Source organism: Chiloscyllium plagiosum, unplaced genomic scaffold (genome assembly GCF_037043375.1).
Source record: "Chiloscyllium plagiosum isolate Xiang-an unplaced genomic scaffold, Cpla_swu_hap1 HiC_scaffold_1, whole genome shotgun sequence".
In the NCBI taxonomy this organism is placed as follows: Eukaryota; Metazoa; Chordata; class Chondrichthyes; order Orectolobiformes; family Hemiscylliidae; genus Chiloscyllium; species Chiloscyllium plagiosum.
In genome coordinates this window covers 22,233,570-22,248,469 of record NW_028270139.1, presented here as the reverse complement: position 1 = coordinate 22,248,469, position 14,900 = coordinate 22,233,570, and the positions used below count along the sequence as shown (strand labels likewise).

The 14,900-nt window shown below is 42.6% G+C and overlaps 1 protein-coding gene across 1 annotated transcript in view; it reads right to left on the bottom strand.

Annotated features, from left to right (window-relative positions):
- Positions 1-14,900, bottom strand: part of LOC122553754 (calcium uniporter protein, mitochondrial-like) — a 144,931-nt gene that overhangs the window by 42,436 nt on the left and 87,595 nt on the right. Inside the window, exon 2 of the mRNA XM_043698040.2 lies at positions 3,303-3,378. Within this exon, the coding sequence (XP_043553975.1) occupies positions 3,303-3,378 (76 nt within the window). The remainder of the gene's footprint in view (positions 1-3,302; positions 3,379-14,900) is intronic.

Here is a 14,900-nt window from a genome sequence, read left to right as displayed (position 1 = left end):
CTTTTTCACACAAAGGGTGGTACATGTATGGAATGAGCTGCCAGAGGAAGTGGTGGAGGCTGGTACAATTGCAACATTTAAAAGGCATCTGGATGGGTATATGAATAGGAACGGTTTGGCGGGAATATCGTCCAGGTGCTGGCAGGTGGGACTAGATTGGGTTGGGATATCTGGTCTGCATGGACGAGTTGGACCGAAGGGTCTGTTTCCTTGCTGTACATCTCTATGAGTCCATGACTAAGTAAGTTCAAGTCAGAGATTGATAAATTTCAAGTTACTGATGACATCAAGGAATGTTGAAATAGCATGGGAATATGGCATTGAGGTAGGTGTTCAACCATGACCTGGAATAATGGAGTGGCTCAAGGGGCTGAATAGCCTATTCCTGCTCCTATGTTCCAATAAAGTTGGAATTGATAATGTGTAAAGCTGTTCAACCACAGAATTTAAAATGATATTGATTCTATTCAGGACATGGTCCAATGGGTGAGACAAAAGAGATAGACCCACAACACAACCAAGTACAGGAAGCTTTTTACAATCTGGCCCCGACGGGACCAGGTTAATCAAATATTCCAAATAATCGAGAGGTTGACATAATCAGTGTAAAAACACACACAAAGTTATAGAAAAAGAAAGCGGGTGTATGCATATCACTGCTATACTTTATTTACATCATAAATCACAAATAATAATGCAATTTTGCCTTTAATCAAACTTACCAGCATCCTCAACTGACTACATGGACATAGTAGAGATTGTAACAAAACAGTAAACCTGTGGTATTTGAAGTATATAATTGGTGCCGGTTTACCAAGACTGCCAGTGCATAAAAGGTGCTGGTAAAACAAAGCTTTCTGTACTATGAATCATCATTGGTCTCATTAAGGCAAGCTTTGGTTCAATTTCCCCTTTTCTAAGCCCCTTACATGTATGTGTCTCTAACTCTTCAGGTGGGCCAGAAGCATCCATTCATTTTCATCCTTTTCCACTTATTTTCCTACACTGCTTTCCAAATCCCATTCTCAGAAAAACGACTTCTGCTCCATAAGTCTCGTTTTGTTTGCAGTAGAACTGTTTCGGGTGTGAAGCTTGTGTTGTGCACGTGGCCAGGTGAGAAAATATCAACAGAAGAAAGAAGAGTCGTAGTCAGTGACTGACTTGGGGCCTACAACATCGGTCTACATTGCTTGTACTTCCTACAATGACAAACTGAACATAAACCTTCCAGTTTAATTTAGCTCTCCGGCACAAGTGCAGTAACAGTGAAACATTTACTTGTCATAGAGATGGACAGTTGGAAACAGACCCTTCAGTCCAACCCGTCCATGCCGACCAGATATCCCAACCCAATCTAGTCCCACCTGCCAGCACCCAGCCCATATCCCTCAAAACCCTTCCTATTCATACCCAAATGCCTCTTAAATGTTGCAATTGTACCAGCCTCCACCACATCCTCTGGGAGCTCATTCTATGCCCGTACCACCCTCTGTGTGAAAACGTTGCCCCTTAGGTCTCTTTTGTGTCTTCCCCCTCTCACCCTAAATCTATGCCCTCTAGTTCTGGACTCCCCGACCCCAGGGAAAAGACTTTACCTATTTACCCTATCCATGCCCCTCAATTTTGTAAACCTCGATAAGGTCACTCCTCAGCCTCCAACGGTCCAGGGAAAAATAGCTCCAGCCTGTTCAGCCTCTCCCTGTAGCTCAAATCCTCCAACCCTGGCAACATCCTTGTAAGTCTTTTCTGAAACCTTTCAAGTTTCACAACATCTTTCTGATAACAAGGAGACCAGAGTTGCACGCAATATTCCAAATTTCTTTTGCTACTAAGTTAAAATGCAAGAATAAACAAACTAGAATGTTTCGATGATTAAAATGTAATGAACAGGTATAGAAAATAATCAAATGGCTGAAAGAATATTGGCCTTTATATCTATAGAAGTAGAACATAAGATCATTGAAGTCATGCTTCATATTCCTGTACAGTTTTCCCCCTCCTTTGGGAGATAGTGGGGAAGGGTTGAGAACTATTAGCAGGCAGATCTCTTTGAACTTTAGATTTTATTGTCACGCGTAGCACAGAAGTACAGGAGTACAGTGATAAGTGTATAATGTGACCACACATGGTGCCATCTTTGGTCCTAGGTACAAAAATCCAAAGTAGTAAGGGAAACAGGAGTTAAAAAGTTAAGCATTACTTCATAGAATAGTATAAAAATGAATAAATAGGTCTCGCTTGTATGACCAGCCCGTTTTTGAGTCGGAACTCAAGACAGAGTTTCTGGTTCAAAAATAGAAACTCTCTCCACTGCATAACAAAACCTGCACCAAAACCTGAAGGAAATGCAGTTTTAGTTTACCTGAATGATATCTAGACTCTAAGGGTCAAATTGAGAAGAGGTTACAGAAACTGGAATGGTATCACCCTATAGTTTAGGAGATTTGGTCAAATTGTCAAGATATTAGAAGGGAACAGAGAAGCTACTTTCACTGTTTGGCGAGTACAGAATATAAAGGCAGACTTAAAATGATCTTTCAGAAACAAAACTTTAGAAAGAAACACTTCTTCAAGAAAAAGTTAAATGATATTTGGAATGGTCGTTCACAAATGATCATTGATGCTTAATGAATTGTCAATTCCAAATCAGAGAATGAGTGATTGTCCAAAGTTATCCAAGGATAATTAGCTTTGATCTCTGAATGGCATGTAGAACTGGAGACAGGACTGGATTTAATCAATCCCATTTGTGTTCCAAGATTTGCATTCATGCAGTATCTAATCTCAAAACACCTTGTATCCAGCAAGTTACTTTGAAACACAACCCGTGTTGTCATGTCGGGAATGTGACAGCCAATTTCCAGACAGCAAGTTCCAAACAGCAGGCTGACAGTGGCCAGGTAATGTCTGTTCGTAACTTTAATTTAAGGATGAATATTTGCCTGAACACCATGGATAATTTATCTGTTTTTCCTCTTCTTCAAAACAGTGCTGTACAATCTTTCAAGCACACAGGAAAGCCAGGTGGATCTTTGGTATGATCTCTCATTCAAATGACAGCACCTTTGACAGTGGCGCACTCCCTCAGTATTGCACTGGAGTTGTGACCTGTGTGCTTAAGTCCTGAAGTACGACATTAGCTTCTGACTCAGGATGGGATGCTACTAGCTGAGCCACAAATGACACTCTTAAAAACAATCTAGCCAAATATTTGGAGGTGGTTTTCTTTGCCAGCATCACATATTAATCAATACCGAAGTATAGCTCATTAAAATGTTCAAAATATTACAACATAGACTTACCATCAGATGATACTAGGGTGCTGTAAAAGGTCATTCCACACTGTCTTAAACTGAAAAGCTGTCCTTGTCTACTTTTCTGTGGAACATAACAGATTTGAGCAATTTTATAACGTGCACAAAATATGAACATAAACTTATAGCTGCTAGAATCAAAGTGGACTTTCTATATTTTATGATGGCAAACCAAGTAGGACTTGAAATGCTATGGTGTGAGGTACTGTAGTTCTCCAGCACACCATACCATGCAGTGACAACATATGGGTTTTCATCCACTAGTTAAACCAATCTCAGTTGTTCTAGGAAGGAGAGGTGTTCGTCTGGAGTGCTTGTCTTGTACAGAAAGGAAAAGCAATGGGGGCAACAATGTAAAAACAACAACTGGCAAAACCATTTGGATTTCTCAAGCCCACCTTACTGCAGCTGAGTGCTGGTGAGGAGCAGACCAGAGGCTTGGAGCAGAGCGGGACAGTTGTTGGACTGGGGCCTGGCATGGGTGGTCAGACCACGCCCTGAACTGCTGCTATTTGAAACTCTTTACTGGAGTGTAATGTCAATCCTTAAACTATGTTATAACCATTTTGTTTCTAACTTATTTTTTGGACACTAAGTAATGCTACTGCTTTTCCTTTTATTCCTCTTTGTATCCAAGATTTGTACCTAGGTATTTGTACCTAAGATGGTGCTGTTAGAGGCAGGCATTGTAAAAGCTTTTCACTGTACTCCTGTACTGCAGTGCATGTGACAATGAAGAACTTTCTATTCTATTCTAAAATGGGTGGATTGAATACATAAGCTGGTACAGAAATGATGGCTCAGACGTAAAGCAAACTGGTGTAAAATACTGTGCACTGGAGGAGAAAATAAAAACACATTCAGTGTTTTAATGTCACAAGAAAAGTTGTGTTCAATTCTGGTCACCACATTTCAAGAAGGCTGTGGAGGTTTTGGAGTGAGTGCAAAAGAGGTTTATCAGGAAGCTGCCTGATTAGAGGGGATGAACTGTAAGGAGAGGCTAGAAAAACTCAGGCTGTTTTCTCTGGAGCAGCAGAGGCTCAAGGGAGACTTGATAGAAGTCTATAAAATTATGAGATGTATAGATAGGGTTGACAGTCAGAATACCACCTGCCCCCAAACTTCAGAGTTGAAAAGTCTAATCCTAAGGGGCATGCATTTTAGATGAGAGGGATAAAGTTCAAAGGAGATGTGACGGGCAAGTTTTATTTTTAAACTTAGAGAGCGGAAGGAGTCTGGAACACATGGCCAGGACTGGTGGTGGAGACAGATACAACAGGGGTGTTTAAGGTACTTATAGATAAGCACATATATATGCAAGGGATGGAGGGATATGGACTGAGGTCAGGCAGAAGGGATTAGATTAATTTGGCATATTTGGCACAGCATTGTGGGCTGAAGGGCCCCATTCCTGTCCTCTACTGTTCAATGTAAATAGCCAAGAGTTGAGCTAAATCAGCCCTGGTTTATTTGACAGAAACATGTTGACCAATGTGGAACTGCAAACAATAAGGTCAATGCTATTGTAGAAAATGGCTAAGAGAAAATGGTCAAACTATACATCCGCTGGTCACCACCATACCTGGTGTAGCAGTTATCAGGCCACCAGGACAATGATAGAGTGCTGCAACTATTTCACCAAAATGTCACAGGCCAAATTCTAGAAACAAAAGCCCGAACCATGAGGGAATATTGGAGGAAATCCAGCTTTTTATTCTACAAATGAGGTTCTGAGACATTGTCTTCTCGAGACAGACAAAATAGTTAGTATGAGCTGAAAAATGTGTTGCTGGAAAAGCGCAGCATGTCAGGCAGCATCCAAGGAGCAGGAGAATCAACATTTCGGGCATAAGCCCTTCTTCACTTATTTCACATTTTTCAGCTTTGATCTCCAGCATCTGCAGTCCTCACTTTCTCCTAGTTAAAATAGTTAGTATTCCAAATTTACAATTTTCCATTAATTTGCTTGTAAGACAGGCAGAACACAGTTCATGATAGTATAATGTGAAGTTAAGATAAATAAATTATTCCTCATACAGAGATTCTCATACATAATACACATGAAGTGTGGTCAAATTGAAACCTCTGGAGTCAAGATACAATTGGAAGCCATTTATCAGGGGACCTTAGAGTGTCTTAGGATGAATTAAAATGGCTGATTGGCCTTCCTTTCAGTGTTTGTTTTCGGTATAATTTACTCACTTGTAATTATCTGCAAATATTATTGCACACAACGTTGGGCTGTTCATCTCCTTGTTTAAAAAAATACAGCCAGAACCAGTGAATGGTAGGATGAGGGTTTATTCAAACATTTCAACAAGTTCAGTTTTTCAAACTATCGCCACAATGATACTGTGCTCTGCTTATAACAGTAGCAACTGAGAGATTCTAAAATAAATGTATGTCTTAGATTATTGCCATGTTGGAGGTGGTAGTGATAGCACAGTTTAAATTGATGAGAGACACTGTTGTTCTCGGTTTCTATATTCACTTTGCCGAGATGGAGGATACTCTGGTTATCTTTTCTGTGCATAGCAACAGATAGATTGGCAAAGCAGAAAGAATTCACCTTAGCAATTTTAATTGCACTTTTTGCGACATGTGAGCAGCTGTTGAAACAGATAAACAGAAGTAAAGCAGAGACTGTTGGGTTAATAAGGGAGAAAATAACAATCAGCACACAAAATAACTATGAATTAAAAGGCTAAGTATACCCTTGTATTTTTATTCCTGAAAATCAGATGTGATTAATAATTTTCAAGGATTTTGGTGCCTGAGAAACATGAAATGAACATTGAGATTGAATTAAAGAACATAGAAGTTAAGTAATATCTACACAAAAAAAACAGAAAAATTAAAGAAAAACTGAACAAAATTTTATAAAGAGAGAAAGAGATGATAAAGAATGAGAGCGAACAAGAGACAACTCAATCTATAAAAAGAAAACAAAAATTTGTATATATTACAAAATTGTTAATGTGAGGATTCAGACTCTGACATTTTCTTTAGAACTACAAGTGGTACTGCATGTAAAAGTTGTCTATGTATGAAAAGTAAAAACTTGCTTGATTTGCAAAAGGTGCAAGTAAATCAAATAGGAAAAATAAAGAACAAGTACAATCAACGGGGGAAAAAAAATCCCATTTGGTTTGAAAGTGGTTCTAAATTGTATTTAGCTTACTTTCTTATCATTGAGGTAACTAAACAAGATGGGGAGGAAAGGATCAGTATGTTTCTTGTTAAGGATACATCCCAGTGCAGACTTTGTGAAGAATAACAGACTTCAGGAGGAAATGGGCAAACATGTGGTTGATGCAGTTTAGTGCAGAGAGGCAGAAAGTGATTTGTTTGTTCGGAACAATGAAGGAGGCAATAAAAACCAACTAGTACCATTCTTTAAGCAAAAGAGACAGGAGGGTTTAGATAAACAAGTCTTTTAAGGTGGCAAGTTTGGACAGGTCAGTTTAAAAAATAGCTGTTTGGGTTTATAAATAGAAGCATAGAATACAAAAGAAAGAAGCTATGCTAAACCCTTATAAATCACTGAATACAAAAAAAAGTCACCATAGTCTTAACAGGCCAGAGGACTTATTCTCTCATTAGACAGAGAGAACTGGTGGTGGCTTAATTTAAGGATGACCATGCATCAAGTGATAGGAGAGATTGCGAAGGTGAATCCTTTGAGGGAACCTCAGCCAGTGTGGGAATTGAACCCACACTGTTGGTATCATTCCGGGTCACAAACAGACTGTCCAACCAACTAAGCTACCTGACCACCTTCACTAATAAAGTGCTAACTGGGCTTATCAAGGCCCGGGACTGGGTGCAGACAAGAAAGAAATGAAAGAGATCATAAGTTCTGCAGCAAAATGAGAGAGAGATTCTTTCAGCACAGAAAACTGGGGAGAGATTTAATTATTCGTCTTCATTAAACCATATTACAGTAAAGAAGGAACTGTTGAAAGTGGTAGAGGAGTTGGTAATCTGAGAAAAATGCAAGCTAATTGGCAAACTTGACAAAAAAGATCTCATGAGGAAAGACTTACGGCGTGGAATCACGGCTTGAAAGAACAGTGTAAACAGGCTCAATAAAAGTTCAAAAGGTAATGGGATAAATACTTGGTGTGGGAAAATCTGCAGGACTGTGGGGCAAGGTTAAGTGGACATCCTTCAAAAAAACTGCAGAAGCAGTTCAGTGATAATTTCAATTTGTCTTTGTAGCTATAAAAGGCCAGTTTCTGGGAAGAAGAAATTTGAAAAAGTACAAAATAGTTGAAAAATATTTTCTCCCAACATCATTTAAAAAACATTGCCTAAATAATTTGTAATAGGACATATTTTCAAAAGCCCTCCAGTGTGCAATGTACCCAACCATGATAATTCAATGGAAGATTTTATAAACTTTATAATTCAAAAATAAAATGGAAGGGCCTCTTCTGCAAAGCAGAGTGAAATTTTCTCAGTATGCTACTTATGGAATTAGGAACACAATCATAATCTGCAACACATGCTTAAATAAGAAAACCCACTGAGCTATGTCATATCTATCGCAAAATGAAGGAAGTATGTTGCTGATATTTCCAGAGAAGTGAATAGGGGAGAAAAACATGAATGGTGGTGTGAAACATAGGTTTAAAAGCGCCTTGACTCACCAGAAGAGAAAACGATGGAAGTAATATTGTCAGATCTTAGGGAATGAGTTAGGGTAAAAAGTGATGGATTGGTGTTAACATATGAGCCAGTCTAATTCCAAAGTCTCCAAGGGACACATTTACATGGCAGGAACCAAAGCAGAAATAAATTAACAATTACGTAAATGAAGAAGTTTCTTTTTGGTGTAATTTAACTAAGTTTTGCATTGCCATTAAACTGTACTAAGAAAATGATGTTGAAATTTTATGAATCAAACAGGCTAGAGTTATGAATGTATTGCAGCGTAGACTTGAAGAATATTGTTTTCAATACCTAGGATAAAATTATTTGGATTACAATACACAAGTGTTTAGCATAGTTTCAAATTATTAAAAATGATATGAATCCATGCCACCATACGATTTATCACCTCGAAGATCTGCCGAAATCCTTAGAAGGTAGAACTAGCCCAGAATATGAATATTACACCTTGGGCTTAGGTGATACTTAATATTCATAAAAATTCACATTTTCAATTCATGTGAAGTGGGTAGGCATGACTTAGTTCTGCTCAGCAGTAATGGGGCCTAAAATCCTAACAAAATATAAACATAATTAAATGAAAAATGATGGGATCCCACTTAAGACGTAATAGACCATTAGCTTAATGAGTCTGTTCCACTATTCACCAAGACCATGGCTGATCTGATAATGCTCACCTCCAATCTCCTGCCTTTTCCCCATTACCCTGGATTCTCTCACTGAATCTGTCTGAGCCTTGAATATACTCAATGACCCAATCGCGACAGTTCTCTGCAATAATGCATTATTTCAATTAGATGTGCTACCCATTCCTAGCACCAAATAATGTATTTATTTTCTGTCTGTAGAAATGGAAATGCAAGTAAAATCTCTGAGCTGTTCCTCTAAGGTTACTCAAGGAGGTGTTCATAAAAATCACAGAGTTTTTATTATAGCAGGATGTACTTTAGCACATCGCATGTGTACTAGATCTCTGAAATCGCTATCAATCTTAATTCCATTTCCTCCCCCTTTTCCATACTCTTTTCAGATATTTATCCACTTCTCTTTTAAAACTTTTATCAATTCAGCTTCTGAGGTGAGTGGGCCTCCAACACAATGTTTTACCTGATGCTTACGTGATCTCCTGAAACTCAAGAAACTGGGTCTGGATATCGTGGTACTGGAATCTAACACGCTTATTCGGACTAAATATAATGCCCAAGCATTAAATTCCTCAGTCATTAATTTTAATAATAAGAAGCTAAAATTTTAGCTTTAGATTACAACAGAGGAGTGTGCTGCCAATAGAGTGTTACGCTTCAAGTGACCAGAAGGAGAAAGTGAGGACTGCAGATGCTGGAGGTCAGAGTTGAGAGTGTGGTGCTGGAAAGCACAGCAGGTTAGGCAGCATCCGAGGAGCAGGACAATTGATGTTTCGGGCATAAGCCCTTCATCAGGAATGAGATTTGTGTGCCAGCGGGCTGAGAGATAAAGGAGAGGGGGAGGGAGCTGGGGGTAGGGAGCTGAGAATGCAATAGGTAGATGAAGGGGAGGGAGTAGGTGATAGATTGGGGACGAGGGTGGAGCGAATAGGTGGGAAGGAAGGTGGACAGGTCAAGAGAGCGGTGCAGAGTTAGAGGCTTGGGACTGGGATAAGGTGAGGGGAGGGGAAATAAGGAAACTGGTAAAATCCACTTTAAGCCCGTGTGGTTGCAGGGTCCCAAGGTGGAAGATGAAGCATTCTTCCTCCAGGCATCAGGTGGTTAGGGTTTGGTGAAGGAGGAGGCCCATGACCTGCATGTCCTTGGTGGAGTTGAAGTGTTCAGCCACAGGGCAGTGGAGTTGGTTGGTGCTGGTGTCCCAGAGATGTTCTCTGAAACGTTCCACAAGTTGGTGTCCAGTCTCCCCAATGTAGAGGAGACCACATCAGGTACAAAGGATACAGTAGATGACATTTGTGGAAGTACAGGTGAATTTCTGTCGGATGTAGAAGGATCCTTTGGGGCCTTGGAAGGAGGTGAGGGGAGAGGTGTGGACGCACATTTTGCACTTCTTGTCGTGGCAGGGCAAAGTGCTAAGAGTGGGGTGTAGGCTGGTGGGAGGGGTGAGATGTGGATCTGGCTAGGGAGACGCAGAGGGAATGGTTAGGGAGGGAATGGTTAGGGAGGGAAATATATCCCTAGTAGTGGAGTCGGTTCGTAGGTGGAAAATGTGGTGCAGGATGATGCCATGTATACGGAGTTTGGTGGAGTGGAAGGTGAGGACTGGGGGGTTCTGACCTTGTTACTCCCCTCCCCCTACCTTATCGCAGTCCCAAGCCTCCAACTCAGCACCTTCCTCTTGACCTGTCCATCGTCTTTCCTATCTATCTGCTCCATCATCCTCACTGACCTATCACATTCTCCCCACCTTCATCTACCTTTTGCATTCTCAGCTATTTTAACCCCAGCACCCCCCCCTTCCATTTATCTCTCAGCATCCCCAGCCCACAAGCCTCATTCCTTATGCCTGAAACGTTGATTCTCACGCTCCTTGGATGCTACCTGACCTGCTGTGCTTTTCCAGCGCCACACTCGACTTCAACTGACCAGAGCTAAGGTGCAGTACGACTGTCAGGTCATATTAAACGATCCACTGATGATGAGACCCAACAGCTTCAATTCATTCTCCTAACCCCTCCCTCTGTTCTTTCAATCCAATTTGTAAACTCATGACCTAGAATTAGTAATGCATTGGCCATTGAAAGCATTCTTTAAAAAATTATTTTACTTGTCAGTTACCCTGTAGAAAAGCAAGAAAAGTCCTATGAACATGAAATTCACCATACAGAAGCCAAACCGTGTCATATTCAATTTACATTTGAGAAAGATTTCCATCACACAAAACAAAAACCACCCAACATAACTAACTCTTTTAGTGAACAAAACCAATTTGCCCCATTGTGGTTTTAACTCCAACCATTCAGCCCCTCAGGGAGAGTTTTGCACAAATATTCTCTAACCCCCAGAGGTGATGATTCAGAAATTCAGAATCGATCCTCACACCTCCAGTGTAATTCTAAACTATTCGAGGAGAAAGTGAGGACTGCAGATGCTGGAGATCAGAGCTGAAAATGTGTTGCTGGAAAAGCGCAGCAGGTCAGGCAGCATCCAAGGAACAGGAGAATCAACATTTCGGGCATAAGCCCTTCTTCAGGAATGAGGAAAGTGTGTCCAGCAGGCTAAGATAAAAGGTAGGGAGGAGGGACTTGGGGGAGGGGCGTTGGAATTGCGATAGGTGGAGGGAGGTCAAGGTGAGGGTGATAGGCCGGAGTGGGGTGGGGGCGGAGAGGTCAAGAAGAAGATTGCAGGTTAGGAAGGCAGTGCTGAGTTCGATGGATTTGACTGAGACAAGGTGGGAGGAGGGGAAATGAGGAAACTGGAGAAATCTGAGTTCATCCCTTGTGGTTGGAGGGTTCCCAGGCAGAAGATGAGGCGTTCTTCCTCCAACCGTCGTGTTGCCATGGTCTGGCGATGGAGGAGTCCAAGGACCTGCATGTCCTTGGTGGAGTGGGAGGGGGAGTTAAAGTGTTGGGCTACAGGGTGGTTGGGTTGGTCGGTCCGGGTGTCCCAGAGGTGTTCTCTGAAACGTTCCGCAAGTAGGCGGCCTGTCTCCCCAATATAGAGGAGGCCACATCGGGTGCAGCAGATGCAATAGATGATGTGTGTGGAGGTGCAGGTGAATTTGTGGCAGATATGGAAGTGTCCCTTGGAGCCTTGGAGGGAAGTAAGGGGGGAGGTGTGGGCGCAGGTTTTGCATTTCTTGCGGTTGCAGGGGAAGGTGCCGGGAGTGGAGGTTGGGTTGGTGGGGGGTGTGGACCTGACGAGGGAGTCACGGAGGGAGTGGTCTTTTCGGAACGCTGATAGGGGAGGGGAGGGAAATATATCCCTGGTGGTGGGGTCCGTTTGGAGGTGGCGGAAATGACGGCAGATGATACGTTGTACATGGAGGTTGGTGGGGTGGTAAGTGAGGACCAGTGGGGTTCTGTCCTGGTGGCGGTTGGAGGAGCGGGGCTCAAGGGCGGAGGAGCAGGAAGTGGAAGGGATGCGGTGGAGGGCATCGTCGACTACGTCTGGTGGGAAATTGCGGTCCTTGAAGAATGAGGCCATCTGGGTTGTACGGTTTAGGAACTGGTCCTCCTGGGAGCAGATGCGGCGGAGACGAAGGAATTGGGAATATGGGATGGCGTTTTTACAGGGGGCAGGGTGGTAGGAGGTGTAGTCTAGGTAGCTGTGGGAGTGGTCGGTTAATAGTAAATGTCCGTGTCGATTCGGTCACCCGAGATAGAAATGGAAAGGTCGAGGAAGGGGAGGGAGGAGTCTGAGACGGTCCAGGTGAATTTGAGGTTGGGCTGGAAGGTGTTGGTAAAGTGGATGAACTGTTCAACCTCCTCGTGGGAGCACGAGGCAGCGCCGATACAGTCATCGATGTAGCGGAGGAAAAGGTGGGGGGTGGTGCCAGTGTAGCTGCGGAAGATGGACTGTTCCACATATCCTACGAAGAGGCAGGCATAGCTGGGGCCCATGCGGGTGCTCATGGCTACTCCTTTGGTTTGGAGGAAGTGGGAGGATTGGAAAGAGAAGTTGTTCAGGGTGATGACCAGTTCAGTCAGTCGAAGGAGGGTGGAAGGGTACTGGTTGGTACGGCGGGAAAGGAAGAAGCGGAGGGCTTGAAGTCCTTCGAGATGGGGGAAGGAGGTGGACAGGGACTGGATGTCCATGGTGAAGATAAGGCATTGGGGACCGGGGAAGCGAAAATCATGGAGGAGGTGGAGGGCGTGGGTGGTGTCCTGAACGTAGGTGGGGTGCACCCGATGTGGCCTCCTCTATATTGGGGAGACAGGCCGCCTACTTGCGGAACGTTTCAGAGAATACCTCTGGGACACCCGGACCAACCAACCCAACTACCCCGTGGCTCAACACTTCAACTCCCCCTCCCACTCCACCAAGGACATGCAGGTCCTTGGACTCCTCCATCGCCAGACCATGGCAACATGACGGTTGGAGGAAGAGTGCCTCATCTTCTGCCTGAGAACCCTCCAACCACAAGGGTTGAACTCAGATTTCTCCAGTTTCCTCATTTCCCCTCCCCCCACCTTGTCTCAGTCAAATCCCTCGAACTCAGCACCGCCTTCCTAACCTGGAATCTTCTTCTTGACCTCTCTGCCCCCACCCCACACTGGCATATCACCCTCACCTTGACCTCCCTCCACCTATCGCAATTCCAACGCCCCTCCCCCAAGTCCCTCCTCCCTACCTTTTATCTTAGCCTGCTGGACACACTTTCCTCATTCCTGAAGAAGGGCTTATGCCTGAAACATCGATTCTCCTGTTCCCTGGATGCTGCCTGACCTGCTGCGCTTTTCCAGCAACACATTTTCAGCTAATTCTAAACTATACTGAGATATTACAGGAAAGAAAGGAGCATGGGAACAGAGTAGGCCATTCAGCCTGTTGAGCCTATTCCACCTCCAGTGAGATCATGGCTGACCTGTGGCCTTACTCCATATACCTTCCTTTGGCCCAATCCCCTTCATACCTTTGTTCAACAAAAATTTCAGATTTAAAATTAACAACTGATCCACCATCAACTGCCATTGGTGGAAGGCAATCATTTACTTTGTGTGTGTTGAAGTGCTTCTTAGCATGTCTTCTAAATGGTTTGGCCCTAATCTTTAGTCTGTGCCCTCTAGTTCGAGAATCCCCAACCAGTGGAGACCGTTCTTCTTTAGCTACCCTGTCTTTTTCTGTTCATATCTTGAAGACTTTGATCAGATCACCCTTAACCTTCTGGATTCTAGAGAAAACACCCCTTGTTTGTACAATCTCCCCTCATACCTCCACTTCAGGGATTAAGTTATCTTGTAAGCCCATACTGTACTCCTCACAAGGTCAATATACTCAAAGCTGCAGTGCCTTAGTAGAAATAAAACCACGATTAATTTTAAAGCAATACTACTTTGCATCGAATCGCACTAGAGTACCCTTCATCACCATAGGCAGTTTCCTCACAACTTTTTCTGATGGAGAGCTTTCGATTATATTTCGAATTGAGAGCTTCTTCAGATTAATTCTCTTGCTTATTTTTGCAATCAACCAACAATTGTTGCTACAGGTCTGTTGAATTTAAATAATTGCTAGCAAAACAAGAAAATCAATAATCACCCTAAACACACATTTTCTCTCGTTAAAGCAGCCTTGAACACCAGGAAGCTTCTATAGTCAGGCTCCAACCCCCGAGTTATTGAAGTGAAACAATGCCTTCCAATGTCATACAAAAATGACATCTGGGAGAACGTGAGGACTGCAGAGTCAAAAGAGTATGGTGCTGGAAACTCTTCATCAGGATTCTGAGCTTATGCTCAAAACGTTCATTCTCCTGCTCCTCGGATTCTGCCTGACCGGCTGTGCTTTTCCAGCTCCACATTCTGACTAAAAATGATGTCTGACCAAGCTCACTTCACACAGAATTTCAGAGAAGCAATAGAGAACCAATTAATTCCTTAAGTTTGGCCCAGATTTAAACCAAGACTCTGAACTGTAATTCATCTCAGTATCTTGGAATCAGCACAAGTGTCCATTTGCTGTTGTACACGCACCAGCTCTTTCGACAGGCTATATATTTAGTCTTACAACAGTCGGTTTCAAATTCTCTTGTTAAAGTTATCAAGTCCATTTTCACCATCCTTTTAGGAAGTGCACTCCAGATCATTATTCTCTGTATTTAAAAAAAACTCCTCCTCTCTGGTTTTGAATGCAATTACCTCAAAAGTGTGTCCTTTAGTTAGCAATCCTTCTTGCCAGCAGAAACACCTCTGTTACATTCACCCACAGCCTTCTCAATTCCAAAAATTAATTCTTGCTTTTCTTCCAACATAACTGAAGTCTGTCA